Below are 14,576 nucleotides of genomic sequence, written 5' to 3'. Positions count from 1 at the left end.
ACCTGGCACCTTTCAGTCTGCAGCCCAACGCTCTACCCACTGAGCCAAACCGGTTAGGGCAAATCAATACTTCTTGAATGAATGAATCTTCCCCAAGCCCAGTGTGGTTGGTAATTGTCCTCTTTTCTGCCACAGAACATGTAAGGAAATAAAATCCAGAAAACCACTTGTCATTGATCTCAAGCATTTTCCTCAATTACAAATCTTTTTTTTAAAGTTACCTTTATTGTTGAAAGTATTACAGATGTCCCCCCACCCCCACCCCATTAAACCCCTCTACCCTAGTCTCTTCCACTCCCTGGGCCTTCCCTGCACTATTGTGTGCCCACGACTGTGCATATATGCATGTAAGTTCATTGGTTAATCGCTTCCTGTTCACACTCCCCCCGCCCCACCCCACCCCCAACTTTTCTCTGAAATAGTCTATTGCATGCTTCAATGTTTCTGGAGCTTTTTTTGTTCATCTGTTTATTTTGTTCATTAGATTCCACATGTAAGTGAGATCATGTGATACTTGTCTTTCTCTGGTTTATTTGGCTTAGCATAACACTCTCCAGGTCCCTCCATGCTGTCTCAGAGGGTAAGAGATCCTGCATTACTTACAATAGCTAAGTTCTAGAAACAGCCCAAGTGCTCATCAGTAAATGAGTGGATTAAACAACTGTGGTACTTTTACACAGTGGAATACTATGCAGCTGTAAAAAAGGATCTGAATTACAAATCTTAACATTTCTTGACTCCTAATTTTCTAGCTATGCTTTTAAAAACAAGTTTATTTACATGCCATAAAATCCACTCTAAGAGTTCAATTCAATGATTTTCAGTAAATTTAAGACCAAATGCACTAGAGGATGCAAGATTCTTGCTAAAAGGACTAACCAAGGTTCTTGCTGAAACTGGATTTTATAAGGAAGTGCACTTATGCACCTAGAACGTTCAGGAGTCTGACTAGTTTGTCAAGAAAAGAATCTTTTTAGTAGTTACATGGGTGTTTTCTTATAATTATTATTTAAAAAAATATATTTGTTTCAGAGAGGAGAGGAGAGGGAGAGAGAGAAACATCAGTGATGAGAGAGAATCATTGATTGGCTGACTCCTGCAAGCCCCACACTGGGAATCAAGCCTGCAACCCAGGCATGTGCCCTGACCATGACCTTCTGGTTTATAAGTCGATTCTCAACCACTGAGCCACGCCAGCTGGGCTTTTTATAATTATTTTTAAGCTGCAGACACACGTTATGTTTATGTACATAAGACACAACACAATTTCTCACAGACTATTTAACTGTAAGGTGGATGGAAGGGAACTATTAGATAAAGGAATCTGTAAAATATTATATTATGGCTCAGTGTTGGATTTCAAGTTCCTTTTTCATTCTCTTAATCACATTTCTAAGTGATTTTCATTGGTCAGTCGTCATTTATTTAATATTTATTGAGCCTTTCTAGTTGGAGGTACTTTATTAAATAGAAGAGCATGGTCCCTGTGGTCAAGCTGCTTACAATCTGGTAAGGGAAAGAGACAACCAACCAGATCACTACCACGTAGCATGGTAAATGCAGGTGGAAGATTCAGAGGGCTGATTCCCGAAATGAGCACTGAAGGCTATCTAAGCCAGAGGAAGAAGAGAGGGTCATGGCATTGCCGACCAAGGGGAAAGCATACACAAGCAAGGTAAGAAGCCATTGAAAGAAGGTAAGGGATTTATTTTTCTGGGTTACAGAGTACACCATTAGGAAGTCATGAGGGATTTGATTAAAGATGCAGGCAGAGACCAGATTATGAAAGGCCTTGTAAGATGTATTTATTAGGTTGGCTGTGAGTAACTTAAATCCAAAATAATAGTGTAAACAAGATAGAGGTTTATTGCTTTGTCATGCAAACCACATTTCTGGGTTGCTGGTGGCTGCTGTGATGTTCCACACTGAGTCCAGGACCCAGACTCCCCCTCTTTTCATTGACCCAAACACAGTTAATAACTAGCATATCACAGGCCTTTAAATTAAAAGTGGTTTTATTATAAAATTCTAAAAATGTGCTTTAAAAGACAGTCATGGGAATACTGCATAATAAGAAGAAATATATCTTCATGACCCAGACAATCACATAGCATATTTTATATTGTCCATAGAATTAATATTTTTAAAAAACATTCTTCTTTTCAGTTAAGAAGAGTCTTCAGAGCACCATTATTTGAAGGGAAGGTATTCTGCATATCAGAGTTCATCTTTGGTCTGAAATGAAGAAGCAAAATATTTAGAGCCATCAAGAAGTCATACATGAGTTTGGAAGACTTATATTAGTCTATTAATTGTTTTCCCTTAAAGATGAAAGAAGGGAAAAAAAGCCAAGTTACTAATACAGACTTAGAGGGTCTAGAACTGTTTTTGGAATCACCCACAGGTAGAGTTTCATAGGACTACTGATGCAGCACCCAAACATCTAAGGGTGAGTATAACTGTAAAGGGCCTTGCGTTATGAATGGTCAGTGACAGGGTATGGTACACAATGAAGAAGAAATAAACAAAGCTGTCATTCCAGGCCCCCTAACTTCTACAAATACGTAGAATCATTTGACAGCCCTTAATACACTTAGACAAATATAAAAAAATAAAAAAGGGAGTGGAGAGAGGAAGCTGCCCAGTTTCATTTGGAGTCCACAAAGTGTTCTGACACCAAATCACTAACTTTGTGAGAGGGTACCTTTCAATTCTGGCAATTGGTTTTGTCTCTGGCTTTAACTAATTTTATGGTTTTTCAGCATTGACAAGAGTTAACATTGGTAGATGATATACCACTTTCAAGGGCTATTAGGTAGCAAATAAGTTCTCAAAACAAAACCAATACAACAAAAACTCTATTATTATGATGTTGCTTAAAAATGTCAATATATATTATATTATAATATAAATCAGAATTTTATACAATATACATTCCTTCAAACAAACAAAAAACTATAATCAAAACAACCCTCCCCTACCACACTGTCTTTAAACACAAACATGCATACAATTTGAAGATGAGAGACTAGTTTTTTGGTCCTTGCTTTCCTGTGATTCAGCTAGCTAATTCTGAACTAACTTCTTCTTTGGGATCAGTTTGGTTAATCACTAAATGAAAGCATTTACTGAATGACCTCTGAGGTCCTTTTTAGCCTGACAAGTCCCTATGTCAGCCGTGGGCAAACTATGACCCGCGGGCCGGATCCGGCCCGTTTGAAATGAATAAAACTAAAAAAAAAAAAAAGACCATACCCTTTTATGTAATGATGTTTACTTTGAATTTATATTCACACAAACACTCCATCCATGCTTTTGTTCCGGCCCTCCGGTCCAGTTTAAGAACCCATTGTGGCCCTCGAGTCAAAAAGTTTGCCCACCCCTGGCCTATGTGAATCTGCCTTTTTTTTCCTTCCTGTATAAGCAACAATAAAAAAAAAATATTTTTTTATTGATTTCAGAGAGGAAGGGAGAGGGAGAGAGAGATAGAAACATCAATGATGAGAGAGAATCACTGATAGGCTGCCTGCTGCATGCCGCCCCCTACTAGGGATCGAGCCCGCAACCCTGGCATCTGCCCTTGACTGGAATCGAACTTGGGACCTTTCAATTCTTAGGCTGACGCCCTACCACTGAGCCAAACCAGCTAGGGCTGAATCTGCCTTTTATAAACAAAACCAGTATGTGATGGTACCAACAGTGATTGCTTTTCATGAATAATTTGCTTGCATGAATAATCATGGTTATATATTTTTTTCATCTCTAAATTCAAATGCCATACAATGTGAATTCTCACATTAAAAAAAACCAAAAAACCTCGTCCACTTTGCTGGGAGCTCCTACATCTTCTCACTCAACTGTATCTCAGCACCCTTTCTTTTGCCTTGTTATTATCTATTTTATCTATCTCTCTGGTAGAATAAATTGCTGGGAGGCTGCAGGAGAAACGCAAATTATTATTGCCTGACTGCATAAAGACTTGGATCAAAGTTAGCTGTTACTCTGACATTGGCTAGTTCTGGTTACCTTTTTCCTGTGGCATGTGCAAGGAAAGAGGTCATCCTCGGTCTGTGGTTCTACCCTCTTCATGCCCTCTCGGATTTGGGGCTCACTCACTTGTAAATTGGCATATTCCTGTATAAGCAACAACACAAAAGCATTCCTTACATGATGCTTAGAGTATATTTACCAAGTTAGATGTGCTAAAACTTGCTAGAATATGGTTCCATTAAACTCACACGTGTCAAGTGACAAAATGCAGGGTCCACCATACTCCCCTTAAACATTCCACAAGAGTTTTTGAGGCAGCCGTCCTTTGGACACTGGCTGCCTATTTCTAGGGGATCTCTTCTTATTCATCTTTTATTTATATGACTTGATTTTTAACTTATTTTGTACTGCCTTTGCATTGCAGCGGGAAAAAAACCTGCGCACATAATCTTCCTTAGACTGAGAATTTGAGGACAGAGACTATTTTTGTCTTACCTACCATGGCTTATACAGAATCAGTTACCATCTTCATTCATTATGTGCTCCTTCTGTGACAGGCTCTGGACTAGGTGCTTATGCACTAGTATATGTGAGTTGAGTGAATGAACACTACTGCCCTGTAGATCTTCAGGAATTTAGATAGTAAATCCCCCACTCCTTCAGTTTACACCTTCACCCTCTCCATCCCTTCCCCACCCTCTAGAAGTAATAAAGGGGAAGAGGCCAGTGCAGACCAGAAAAAGTCTGACTTTGTCTTGTAGCAGAGCCCGAGATATGGGGCTCAATATCTGCAATTCTGTGATTTTTTTTAAAAAAGCTTAATTTATGCCCTGACCGGTTTGGCTCAGTGGATAGAGCGTCGGCCTGCGGATTGAAAGGTCCCAGGTTTGATTCCGGCCAAGGGCATGTACCTCGGTTGCGGGCACATCTCCAGTAGGAGATGTGCAGGAGGCGACTGATAGATGTTTCTCTCTCATCGATGTTTCTAACTCTCTATCCCTCTCTCTTCCTCTCTGTGAAAAATCAATAAAATATATTAAAAAAAAAAAGCTTAATTTATATCTAGTATAATTGTTAGCAAATTACTTGCTTACTACTGCTTTTTTTAAAAAAAGAACCTTTCAAATTCAGATATGCTTTAATTATGATACCTAAATGCTAAGGTCCGTGAAAATGATTTCTCAGAGAAATCATGGCTCACATGGAGTCAGCACAACAGTTCTAAACATACCTTGCACTGTGTAGACAAAGAAATGGTAAGGCAGCAAGCAGTAATATTGTACAAAGAGAAAATATGAATCCATGCATAGTAATTTTGCAGAATCAGATGCCAATTTCCTAACCAAATACCACATAATTCTAACATTATTACCTTTCCTTTAATGTTGTAGCTTTATCCAATAGCTAATCTTTGGTTTTCTTCTTTTTTCAATATTATTTAATGTTTGTCCTTGATTTTCACCCACAGAGGTACATTTATCTCCTTATATAATATACTTTCAGACATTGTTAAGTGAAATGATTTTATAAATATTATTTATATAAATATTAATATATATACATATATTATATAAGTAATACACACAATATTATTTCACTTAACTACTAATATGATCAATTACAAGTTAGATGTCATTTTCTTAGAAAATACTGACCTGGAAAAGTTTAAAGTAATAACAGAATATGTCATCACCCATGAGATTATTTCTTGCAAATTCTTGTCCTGTTTTTGCTATCTTCTTTGCCTAGGGGACCAACAACAAAAAAATCCTTTCATGAAACATTTTTTCCCCATGCAGACATAGGAAAACTGATCTTCAGAGTACATTTAAGTGGGAAAAATATCTTTGGGGTTAGTCCTTCCTGGTACAGGGAACAGTTAACAGAGTATGTTTGTTTTAATTAAAAGGAGGTTTTTAAGACTTGAGAGTTTGAGAAGTCATATTAAACCTTCTAGCATTAAGTCTCTCTTGGAGAGAAAGGGTATACATTAAATGAAATAATAATGACTTTGTAAAGTAAATGCAGGATTAAGCTTAATGCATTGCCTTATAATTTTTCAGAAATGATTTCAAAGTTTATTTCATGCAATCCCTAATTTTTTAAGCTTGATTTTATTTAAAAAAATCTTTATTGTTGAAAGTATTACATATGTCTTCTTTTTCCTCCCATTGACCCCCTCCAGCCCACACCCAACCCCCCCTTCCTGCCCCAGGCCTTCCCACCCCACTAACTGCATCCATGGGTTATGCATACAAGGTCTTTGGTTGATTACCTTCCACCCACCCACACTCCCCTTCCTTCCCTCTGAGATTCTACACTCTGTTCTATGCTTTCATGTCTCTGGATCCACTCCATTCATCAGTTTATTTTGTTAATTAGATTCCATACATGAGTGAAATCATGTGATACTTGTCTTTCTCTGACTAACTTATTTCACTTAGCATGATACTCTCCAGGTTCCTCCATGCTGTCTCAAAGGGTAAGAGATTATGCTTTTCTACCAGTGCATAGTATTCCATGGTGTAAATGTACCACAGCTTTTTTATCCACTCATCTACTAATGAGCACTTGGGCTGTTTCCAGATCTTAGCTGTTGTAAATTGTGTTGCTATGAACATAGGGGTGCATACATTCTTTATGATTTGTTGTTTCGGGTTTCTTAGGATATATTTTTAGAAGTAGGTTCACTGGGTCAAATGGCAGTTCCATATTTAATTTTTTGAGGAAACTCCATACTGTTTTCCATAATGGCTGCACCAGTCTGCATTTCCACCAGCAGTGTACTAGGGTTCCTTTTTCTCGACATCCTCCAATCCCTCATTTTAATCCATAGCACAGTTAGTTTTCCCTCTATCAGGCTAGCTTTCTTATGTTCCTAGCAGAAGTGAGGGAGTGCTAGAGGCTCAGATCAACTTGACTAAAAGAAAAAGCATAGTCAAAGCCAAGGTTTAGCTTTTTGTTTCATGTGCAGACTAGACAGTTAAACCAAGCCACAATACCTGTGTTCATCCTGAATGGAACTGGGTTACCCATGGGGCTTCCTATTTATAGGTAAAGGTCTATTCCGAGCCGACTGAGCAGACATTTAAAATGAAGCCATGAGCCCGGCCAGCATGGCTCAGTGGTTGAGCATTGACCTATGAACCAGGAGGTCACAGTTCGATTTCCAGTCAGGGCACATGCCCGGGTTGCGGGCTCGATCCCCATTGTGGGGCTTGCAGGAGGCAGCCAATCCATGATTCTCTCTCATCACTGATGTTTCTATCTCTCTCTCCCTCTCTGAAATCAATAAAAATATATTTTAAAAATAAATAAAGGAGGCTATGATATTGGGGTAAAAGGAGAACTGACCTTACCTCTTCATCGTGATCTTTTGCCCAGTTAAGTTTTTCCAAAAGATCGCTCAGGTTGCTTTTAACAGGAATGTAATGTCTCCAGGGCTGCAGCTCATTGTAAAAGTGTTCATAGTAGATGGAGTCCTGCTTCAGCACAACACTGTCGCCGACTAGAAGATATGGCAGGCGATATGCTGCGACAGTGCCATCAACGTTTATTTGATACTTGTGCTGTGAAACAGCAGTAAAATGTAAGACCCTCTATTAAATTTCTTTTTTTTCTACTATCATTATTCTCCTCCCCTTTCACACAAAGAGCCTCACTGTCTTCAGATATAAACTGGCCAGATTTTGCCCACTGCTTTCCCCATGTAGTAACTGCTATTATATAACGTGCTGATCTAGAGTTGAAGGCTTATTTTGATGCTCTCCTAAGTTTCACAGACCACAAGTCTAATGTTGGAGCAGCCAATAAAATAATAAATAACTGTTGTCCTCAGGCTACAACCTAAAGAAAGATCGATTTATGGTGACTGTAATTTCCCTATTACTTAATTAATCACATGTGAGCACCTGCTGATGGCACATTCTATACCATGTTAACCATACCTTTTAAACATTAGGTGGCCACACACAAGTCTTAAGGAAATTAACAAGCTCTGAGGCAAGTACATCTCTGAATAAAAATATTCATAGCATTGTGCTAATCAATAGTTCTTAGCTCTAGCAAATTCAATAGCTAGGAATAAAGCAAAGGCATGACAGAATACCCTGAGGATGGATGGCTGGTATTAGCTCTCTTTGGTTTTAACCATATTTCAAAAATCTCTTATGATATGCGTATGGAAACAATGACAACTCAACTTAGGGAATTCTTTAGGTCTACCTGCTGCCATGTGACCCATCAACAACAAAAAACAAACTTGACCATATACAGCATAGACAGAGCTCACTAATCACTTGCCTTACCCACCTTTCTCACCACCACATGGGACTTCAAAAACAACTCATTGGTCTAGAGAACAGGGCAGTGTCCTACTGCGTGAAAAGTGGAGTTGCTGGAAAAAGGATCACTGCCTGGGAAACATGAGCAGTACACCTTCTAGCTACAGAATTCCCACGCAGACCATTTGGATGGATTTCAAGTCATTTCCCCACCAGAGGCCTATTAAGAGACACCTGGTTTACATCTTTTTTAGTCTGTTGTCAAGCTGTGGCTCTGGGAAGAAGTATTTGTAAAACCACTTACATGTATCTATTAATAAAAAAGATTTTTGAGCTGAAATGTATTATCTTGGGGGTCAACTGGGGTGAAAAATTATAGCTCTCCCCTGGCCCCAAGCTCCCTGATACATATTTAATGTCAGGGTTGGGTACTGAGTATAGACCCAGGCTGCCAAACCAGTCCCTGGGGTCCCATGCCCTGAGAGTCACTGAGTTTAATGCTCATCTCTCCCGTCCCTGTAAGTTATAGGCCTCAATTTCTCTCCCCGAAATGAAGATACAGTATTCCCTTGAACAACATGGGGTTTAGGGACACGGACTCCCCCCCCCCCGCCCGCCCCCCTGCCCCTCCATCTCCAGCACTGTCAAAATCATGCATATAACTTCTTCTTTTTCCTTCTTCTTTTTTTCTTTCTAACTTTTGATTTCCCCCAAACAGTTGTCCCTTTGTATCCATGGAGGATTGGTTCCAGGACCCCCACAGATACCAAAATCCAAGGTGATCAAGTTCCTTATATAAAATGACAAAGATCAATGCACATAGCTGGCCATCCGCATCCATAGATTCCCACCCTCACGTAAAAATACTGTTTTTGATCTGCAGTTGACTGAATCCATGGATTCAAAAGCTGGAGAAATAGAGGGCTGACTGTATATTGAGAAAAACCAGCCTGTACATGGGTCTGTGCCGTTCAATCCCATGTTGCTCAAGGGTCAACTGTATTTGGAAAAACAAAAAAGGATTGGTCACAGATGAGGCCATACCTTGAAGAAATCAAAAAAGGAAATGTGTTTCACAATGGGACCATAGAGGCTTTCATCGTGTTTAAAGAAGAAAAAGTTGGTGAAGGCAGCATCTATGAGCTCTGGGTGTTTTCTGCTGAGTTTAACCAGCTCAAGTCTCTCTTTTCGGCTGTCTCGGCCTCTCCAGACAGCTGTGGAGTTTTTGCTTTCCCAGGGAGGACCCGTGTTAGCTTGCACAGACATCATATCCAGACTTACTCTGGAAGACAGAAAGTACAACACATTTGCCCTCCAAACCATCACATCACAAAGGTTGTTGGGAAGGAACTCACCAAGGGGGAAAAAACCAAGGCTCTGGGTCATGTGTGACCCGTCTCTCACCGGCCCATGGTTTCTAGAACAGAGTCCGTCAGGTCGTAGGTGGGCATCACGATATCCTTGGAGTCTGTGGAGCCACACCAGGAAAAGATCGGATGAATGTGTGGACTGGATTTCTTTTTTTCCAAAGGCCAATCTCCCAAATTAACAAAAAACTCCACATCAGGCATCCTCACCTAGGACAAAGAAAAGAGCTTACTAACACGTCTGGCATTGTATAATGCCTTCTATTGATCAATGTGTGTCCTTGTGAAAAGAGGTGAGGGCATACAGGGACAATGGCTTGTGAGGACAGAGACTAGAGCGATTCAGCTGCAAACCAAGGAATGCCAAGCATTGCTGGGCACCACCAGAAGTCAGGAAGAGCCGAGAAGGGATCTCCTCTGTAGGTTTCAGAGGAAGCACAGCCCTGCTGGCACCTTGATTTGGGACGTCTAGTCTCCAGAACTGTGAAAGAATAAATTTCTGTTGTTTAAAGCCACCCAGTTTGGAGTAGTTTAGTACAGCAGCCCTAGGAAATTAACACAAGCACCCCACAAGACATAAAACTTCAGAACAGTATTATAATAAGGCCCATATAGGGCACCTCTGATATAATTATTAATTTTAGTTTGAAAAATTATATTTTAAAACCTGGGCTTAATTAGAGGGCTGACTGTATATTGAGAAAAAAAAATTTATATTTTATATAAAAGAAATACTTACTTTTCTAGTCAAAGAAAGTAGTATGGCATCCATGAAAATTCTAAAACCTACATGTTCACCATGAGTCTTGATATAAACCTGAAAGGTAATTGAATGTTTATCACATTAGTCTAAAAGTATTGGCAGGCTTCACTGAGATAAAGGTTATCAGAATGACCCTCAGAATGATTTTTAGTAAAGCTAGCTGTAGCCAAATGGTCAAAATAAAAAATCACTAAGACAGACAAGCAAACCTCACGCACAAATTGTACCTTGTTATCCTTCACGGTATAGTGACACAAGCTCTGCCTTTGTCCAAATCTCTTTGGGATTTCTTCTGCAATCTTTTCTGGATCAACAGTAGGGAAATGCACCAGATCTCTCTGAATCTGAGCGATGGTTTCTGGGCAGTTCATCTCCTGTAGCCAGGCTGCACTATCTTCCAAAGGACAGTCACAATTCTCGTGGTAAACCGGCCCTAATTACACACAAGCAACAAATTATACAGTAATAATTTCACTCAGCATTTGAAACACGTAACAAATATCCATTACATGACTTCACAGATTTTGCCGAGGTTATTAGGAAGGGTATTTTGTCTTCTGTTCTGACAGCTCTTCACAGTAAGGTCGTGATATTTTCACAGTCAGGCCTGTTTCGGACGAGTTCTAAAGAAAGCCAATAGTAACTAATTTTTGCTCACAGTGGCTATTATAGTCCATTATTTTTTATGTTTTGTGTACTTAAAAATAAGCAAACATTGATAAAAATATATCAAAGGAGTATGTCTTCTTTGATGAAAGACAAAAGTGATATAAAATTAATATTTCAATGATCTCTTATAAAAACAGTTTCTTAAAGTGTCTAAGGTATTTTCCTCAATGAGTAAATCATCATCAATAACAATATAAGTAAACAAAAAACCATTACTATGTTTGTTTGTTTTAAGAATTATACAAAAACAAGAGCAATCTTCAAAACAGTTCATTCAGCCCAGCTGGTGTGGTTAAGTGGTTGAGCATCTATGAATCAGGAGGTCATAGTTTGATTCCCATTCAGGCTCAGTTGCAGGCTCAGTGCCCAGTAGGGGGCGTGCTGGAGGCAGCATATCAATGATTCTCTCTCTCCTCTCTGAGAAAAAAAAATTCATTCATATTGTAATTAATTATATTTTTATAGAAATAATACTAACAAAATATAGCAGAATCTGAATTGAGATTTTACTGTCAATCCTTTCTATAATTTTCAGATTCCCACCTGACCCAGGCAGTAGTCAACAATGGAATATTTTTTAAGGTTTATATTGTACCATGTGGTCCTGGTGGAATGTGGGAAATATTTTTAAAACATTTGCCTTTATTGGAGGTGGGGAACAAGAAAAATTTGTGTCTCTGTATATACACTGCTTTCCACTGTGTTAGGGTACTATCTCCATTCTCCCCTTTGCTTCAAGCCCTTTCTCTTCCTGAAGTGGTCAAATTTCAATAGTGCTTATCAGTTACTGTCACATACCTCCAATTAAATAAGTGTAATCTATGACCATATTGTATATAGCTTGATTATTCTTGTTAATATGTGTCTTCAGGGAACAAATTCTCTGTTAGTATGTTCTTCCCTTTTTAGTGAATTATAATTTCCATTCAAATCTTGCATTTCCTCAGGACTTTCAATGAGAAAATATCTATTTTTTTCTTTCAGTGAAAAAATATCATGCTAAATTTTTTTAAAAAATTAAAGTACAGGCATCATTGTATTCAAATTGTTGTTTTAAAGTTATGTTCCAAATTACCTTTTAAAATATATGGGGATTTGGCTACATGTTGACCTTGGAATTTAACTTCAACCTTCAGATTCTTGTAGCTTGCATACATTCTGTATCTGACTATGAAGGACCCATCCTTGCGGTCTAAAACCTGGACTCCAACTCTAGTGAATTGCTCATCTGGTGCCGAGATTTTAATCTGGAATATCTTTTCACCTGGAGAAGATGTGAACCTGTGATGGGTAGAAGAATAATATAGAGAGATTATTTTAAGGAAAAAATGCACAAAGATTATGCTGTCCAGTCTGTGAATCTTACTCTTCTCCTTCATGTTCTCCCCCTAACATACACTGTCTTCTTTGTTATACTTTGAGTATCAGAATGAATCTGATAGATCAGAGATTTTAAAAAGAAGAGGATGCCAATAGCCAAGATAACATAAAACAGTTTCATTAGAAAATTGCAAGGTAATATGTTACTAAAACTAATCTATGTAAACATAGAATGTACTTACGCATTTCTTTTTTTTTTTTTAAATATATTTTATTGATTTTTTACAGAGAGGAAGGGAGAGAGAGATAGAGAGTTAGAAACATCGATGAGAGAGAAACATCGATCAGCCGCCTCCTGCACATCTCCTACTGGGGACGTGCCCGCAACCCAGGCACATGCCCTTGACCGGAATCGAACCTGGGACCCTTCAGTCCGCAGGCCGACGCTCTATCCACTGAGCCAAACCGGTTTCGGCCTTACGCATTTCATATATAAAAATATTCTTATCAGCCTACTATTTATTTTATGTCCATCACATATGGAAATTTGTGATCAAATAGTGCCTCTAAAAATATTTTGAAAAATCTCTCTCAATGATTCTTTTAAAAATTAGTATTATAGCCCAGGTCAGTGTTTGTCAGTGGTTAGTCAACCCATGAACAGAAAGGTTGCAGGTTAAATTCCCAGTCAAGGGCACTTACCTGGGTTGCAGATTCCAGCATTCAGGGGGCTCCCTTACATCTCTCTCCCCGTCCCTCCCTTTTATTCTCTCAAAAAAAAAAAAAAATCAATGGAAAAAATATCCTCAACTGAGGATTAACAACAAAAATTATAAATCATGCCCAGCATGGGCAAAAGCCAATAGGTAATGTATCATCTAAGTGACACCATATGAAAGGTTTTTTTTGAGTGAGTGCTCTTGCTCTTAAGATTATATTTAGTTTTCCCAATTATACTATTTAATATCTTTTATTTGCTTTGGAAAACGTATTCCCAAGGTTTTTTTTCTTCCCTACAAAATATACATGGTGAGCAATTAAAAAAAGACAATCATTTCAGAAGTATGTGAATTCTAGACATAAGTTTTGAGTATAATTTCAATTGTCGAGTTCAATGGAGTGAAACAAACGTTTGTTGCGAACACATATACTTTCCCTCTAAACTCTAAGGTTTCAAATAGTGCTTGATTATTCTTTTTGAGTTCCAAAGCACGTTAACCGGCAGATGTGCACCTGGAAACGGAGGGCAGCACCAAGGAAAAATGAAACCAAGTTTCTAACAACTGGATCCAAATTCCTTATTACAGGTTATGCAAAAGTAGCTGTCTCTCCAGTTACGTGGGAATCCCTGTGAAAATAGCTAGGAGAAGAGCTCATTCGGAATTATTTCGAAAGCTCTGAGAAAGGTTGGTCGGAACGGAGAAAGACAGTTACAACCAGATGTGGATAGCACCCAAATATCCTGAAATTTAAACTGCTGTGGAGAAAGGAGTTCGTGGGCGGATAAAACGGGAAAGAAGTAGCAGCAAGCTTTATCTGCATTCCAAAAATAGTTAGGCAGCTGTTTCTCAACTTACTTATTTCCGGATGCATCCACCGCCTGGATATAGAAATAGCGCGCAGGAAGAACAACAGCTGCTTTTAGTCCTGGTCCCCATACTTCACTCTTCTCTGGGCTCAGTCGCCTCTCTCCGCCGGTCTCAGCAAATGCTGGAACTGTCCCCAGAAAGAAGTAGTAAAGCAGCAAAATGCTAAACATTTACGAGACGGACTATCAAATAATCCACGAATAAATGAGGTATCGAAGACGGACAGAACGAGCTGTGGTTTGGGTAAGGGCACTTTGGCCGATCGCAGCAGCAAAAACGGCTCCAAGAGGTGTGGCTTGCTGTGCAGGGCAAGGCGCGCGGGTCTCCACGTTCCCCAGGAAAATCACAACCGGAGCGCGGGCTTGTGCAGCTGAAGGACAGTCGTTCTGCTGAAACGGGCAAGAACCGCACTGCTCCTCTTTCTCGGGACAATGATAAACTTGCTTTGCTCCTGCAACTGGAGCATCATTGGGGGCGAATCCGTCTCAGGTTCCAGTCCAAGGTGCCCGGCGAGGGGATTGGCCGCGCTCGTCGGGCCGCTGAGTAAGGCTTTCTCTAAGTGGATGGTGGATGGACTCGCGTCCCGGCGCCGTGG

The 14,576-nt window shown here is 39.4% G+C and overlaps 1 protein-coding gene across 1 annotated transcript; it reads right to left on the bottom strand.

Moving 5' to 3' along the window:
* Positions 1 to 1,784: 1,784 nt before the first annotated feature.
* Positions 1,785 to 14,565, bottom strand: POGLUT2 (protein O-glucosyltransferase 2). Its single transcript, XM_081082488.1, has 10 exons — positions 13,970 to 14,565; positions 12,148 to 12,353; positions 10,631 to 10,836; positions 10,380 to 10,457; positions 9,678 to 9,850; positions 9,318 to 9,555; positions 7,350 to 7,559; positions 5,646 to 5,735; positions 4,027 to 4,134; positions 1,785 to 2,235 (listed from the first exon to the last, which is right to left on the bottom strand). The coding sequence occupies exons 1-10, from the start codon at positions 14,149 to 14,151 to the stop codon at positions 2,218 to 2,220; spliced, it is 1,509 nt and encodes a 502-aa protein (XP_080938614.1). The 5' UTR covers positions 14,152 to 14,565; the 3' UTR covers positions 1,785 to 2,217.
* Positions 14,566 to 14,576: the final 11 nt, after the last annotated feature.

This window comes from Myotis nattereri, assembly GCF_964212035.1.
Source record: "Myotis nattereri genome assembly, chromosome: 2".
In the NCBI taxonomy this organism is placed as follows: Eukaryota; Metazoa; Chordata; class Mammalia; order Chiroptera; family Vespertilionidae; genus Myotis; species Myotis nattereri.
Note: the sequence above shows the minus strand (reverse complement) of the source record. Positions and strands in the feature narration are given on the sequence as shown.

Excerpts from the sequence above, each read along its gene's own strand:
- POGLUT2 (XM_081082488.1), bottom strand. The coding sequence starts at position 14,151 with ATGTTTAGCATTTTGCTGCTTTACTACTTCTTTCTGGGGACAGTTCCA. Across the intron at positions 9,556-9,677 it reads GTTCTAGAAACCATGGGCCG|AGTAAGTCTGGATATGATGT; the intron begins GTGAGAGACGGG and ends TCTGTCTTCCAG. Across the intron at positions 5,736-7,349 it reads CAAAAGATCACGATGAAGAG|GCAAAGAAGATAGCAAAAAC; the intron begins GTAAGGTCAGTT and ends TTGGTCCCCTAG.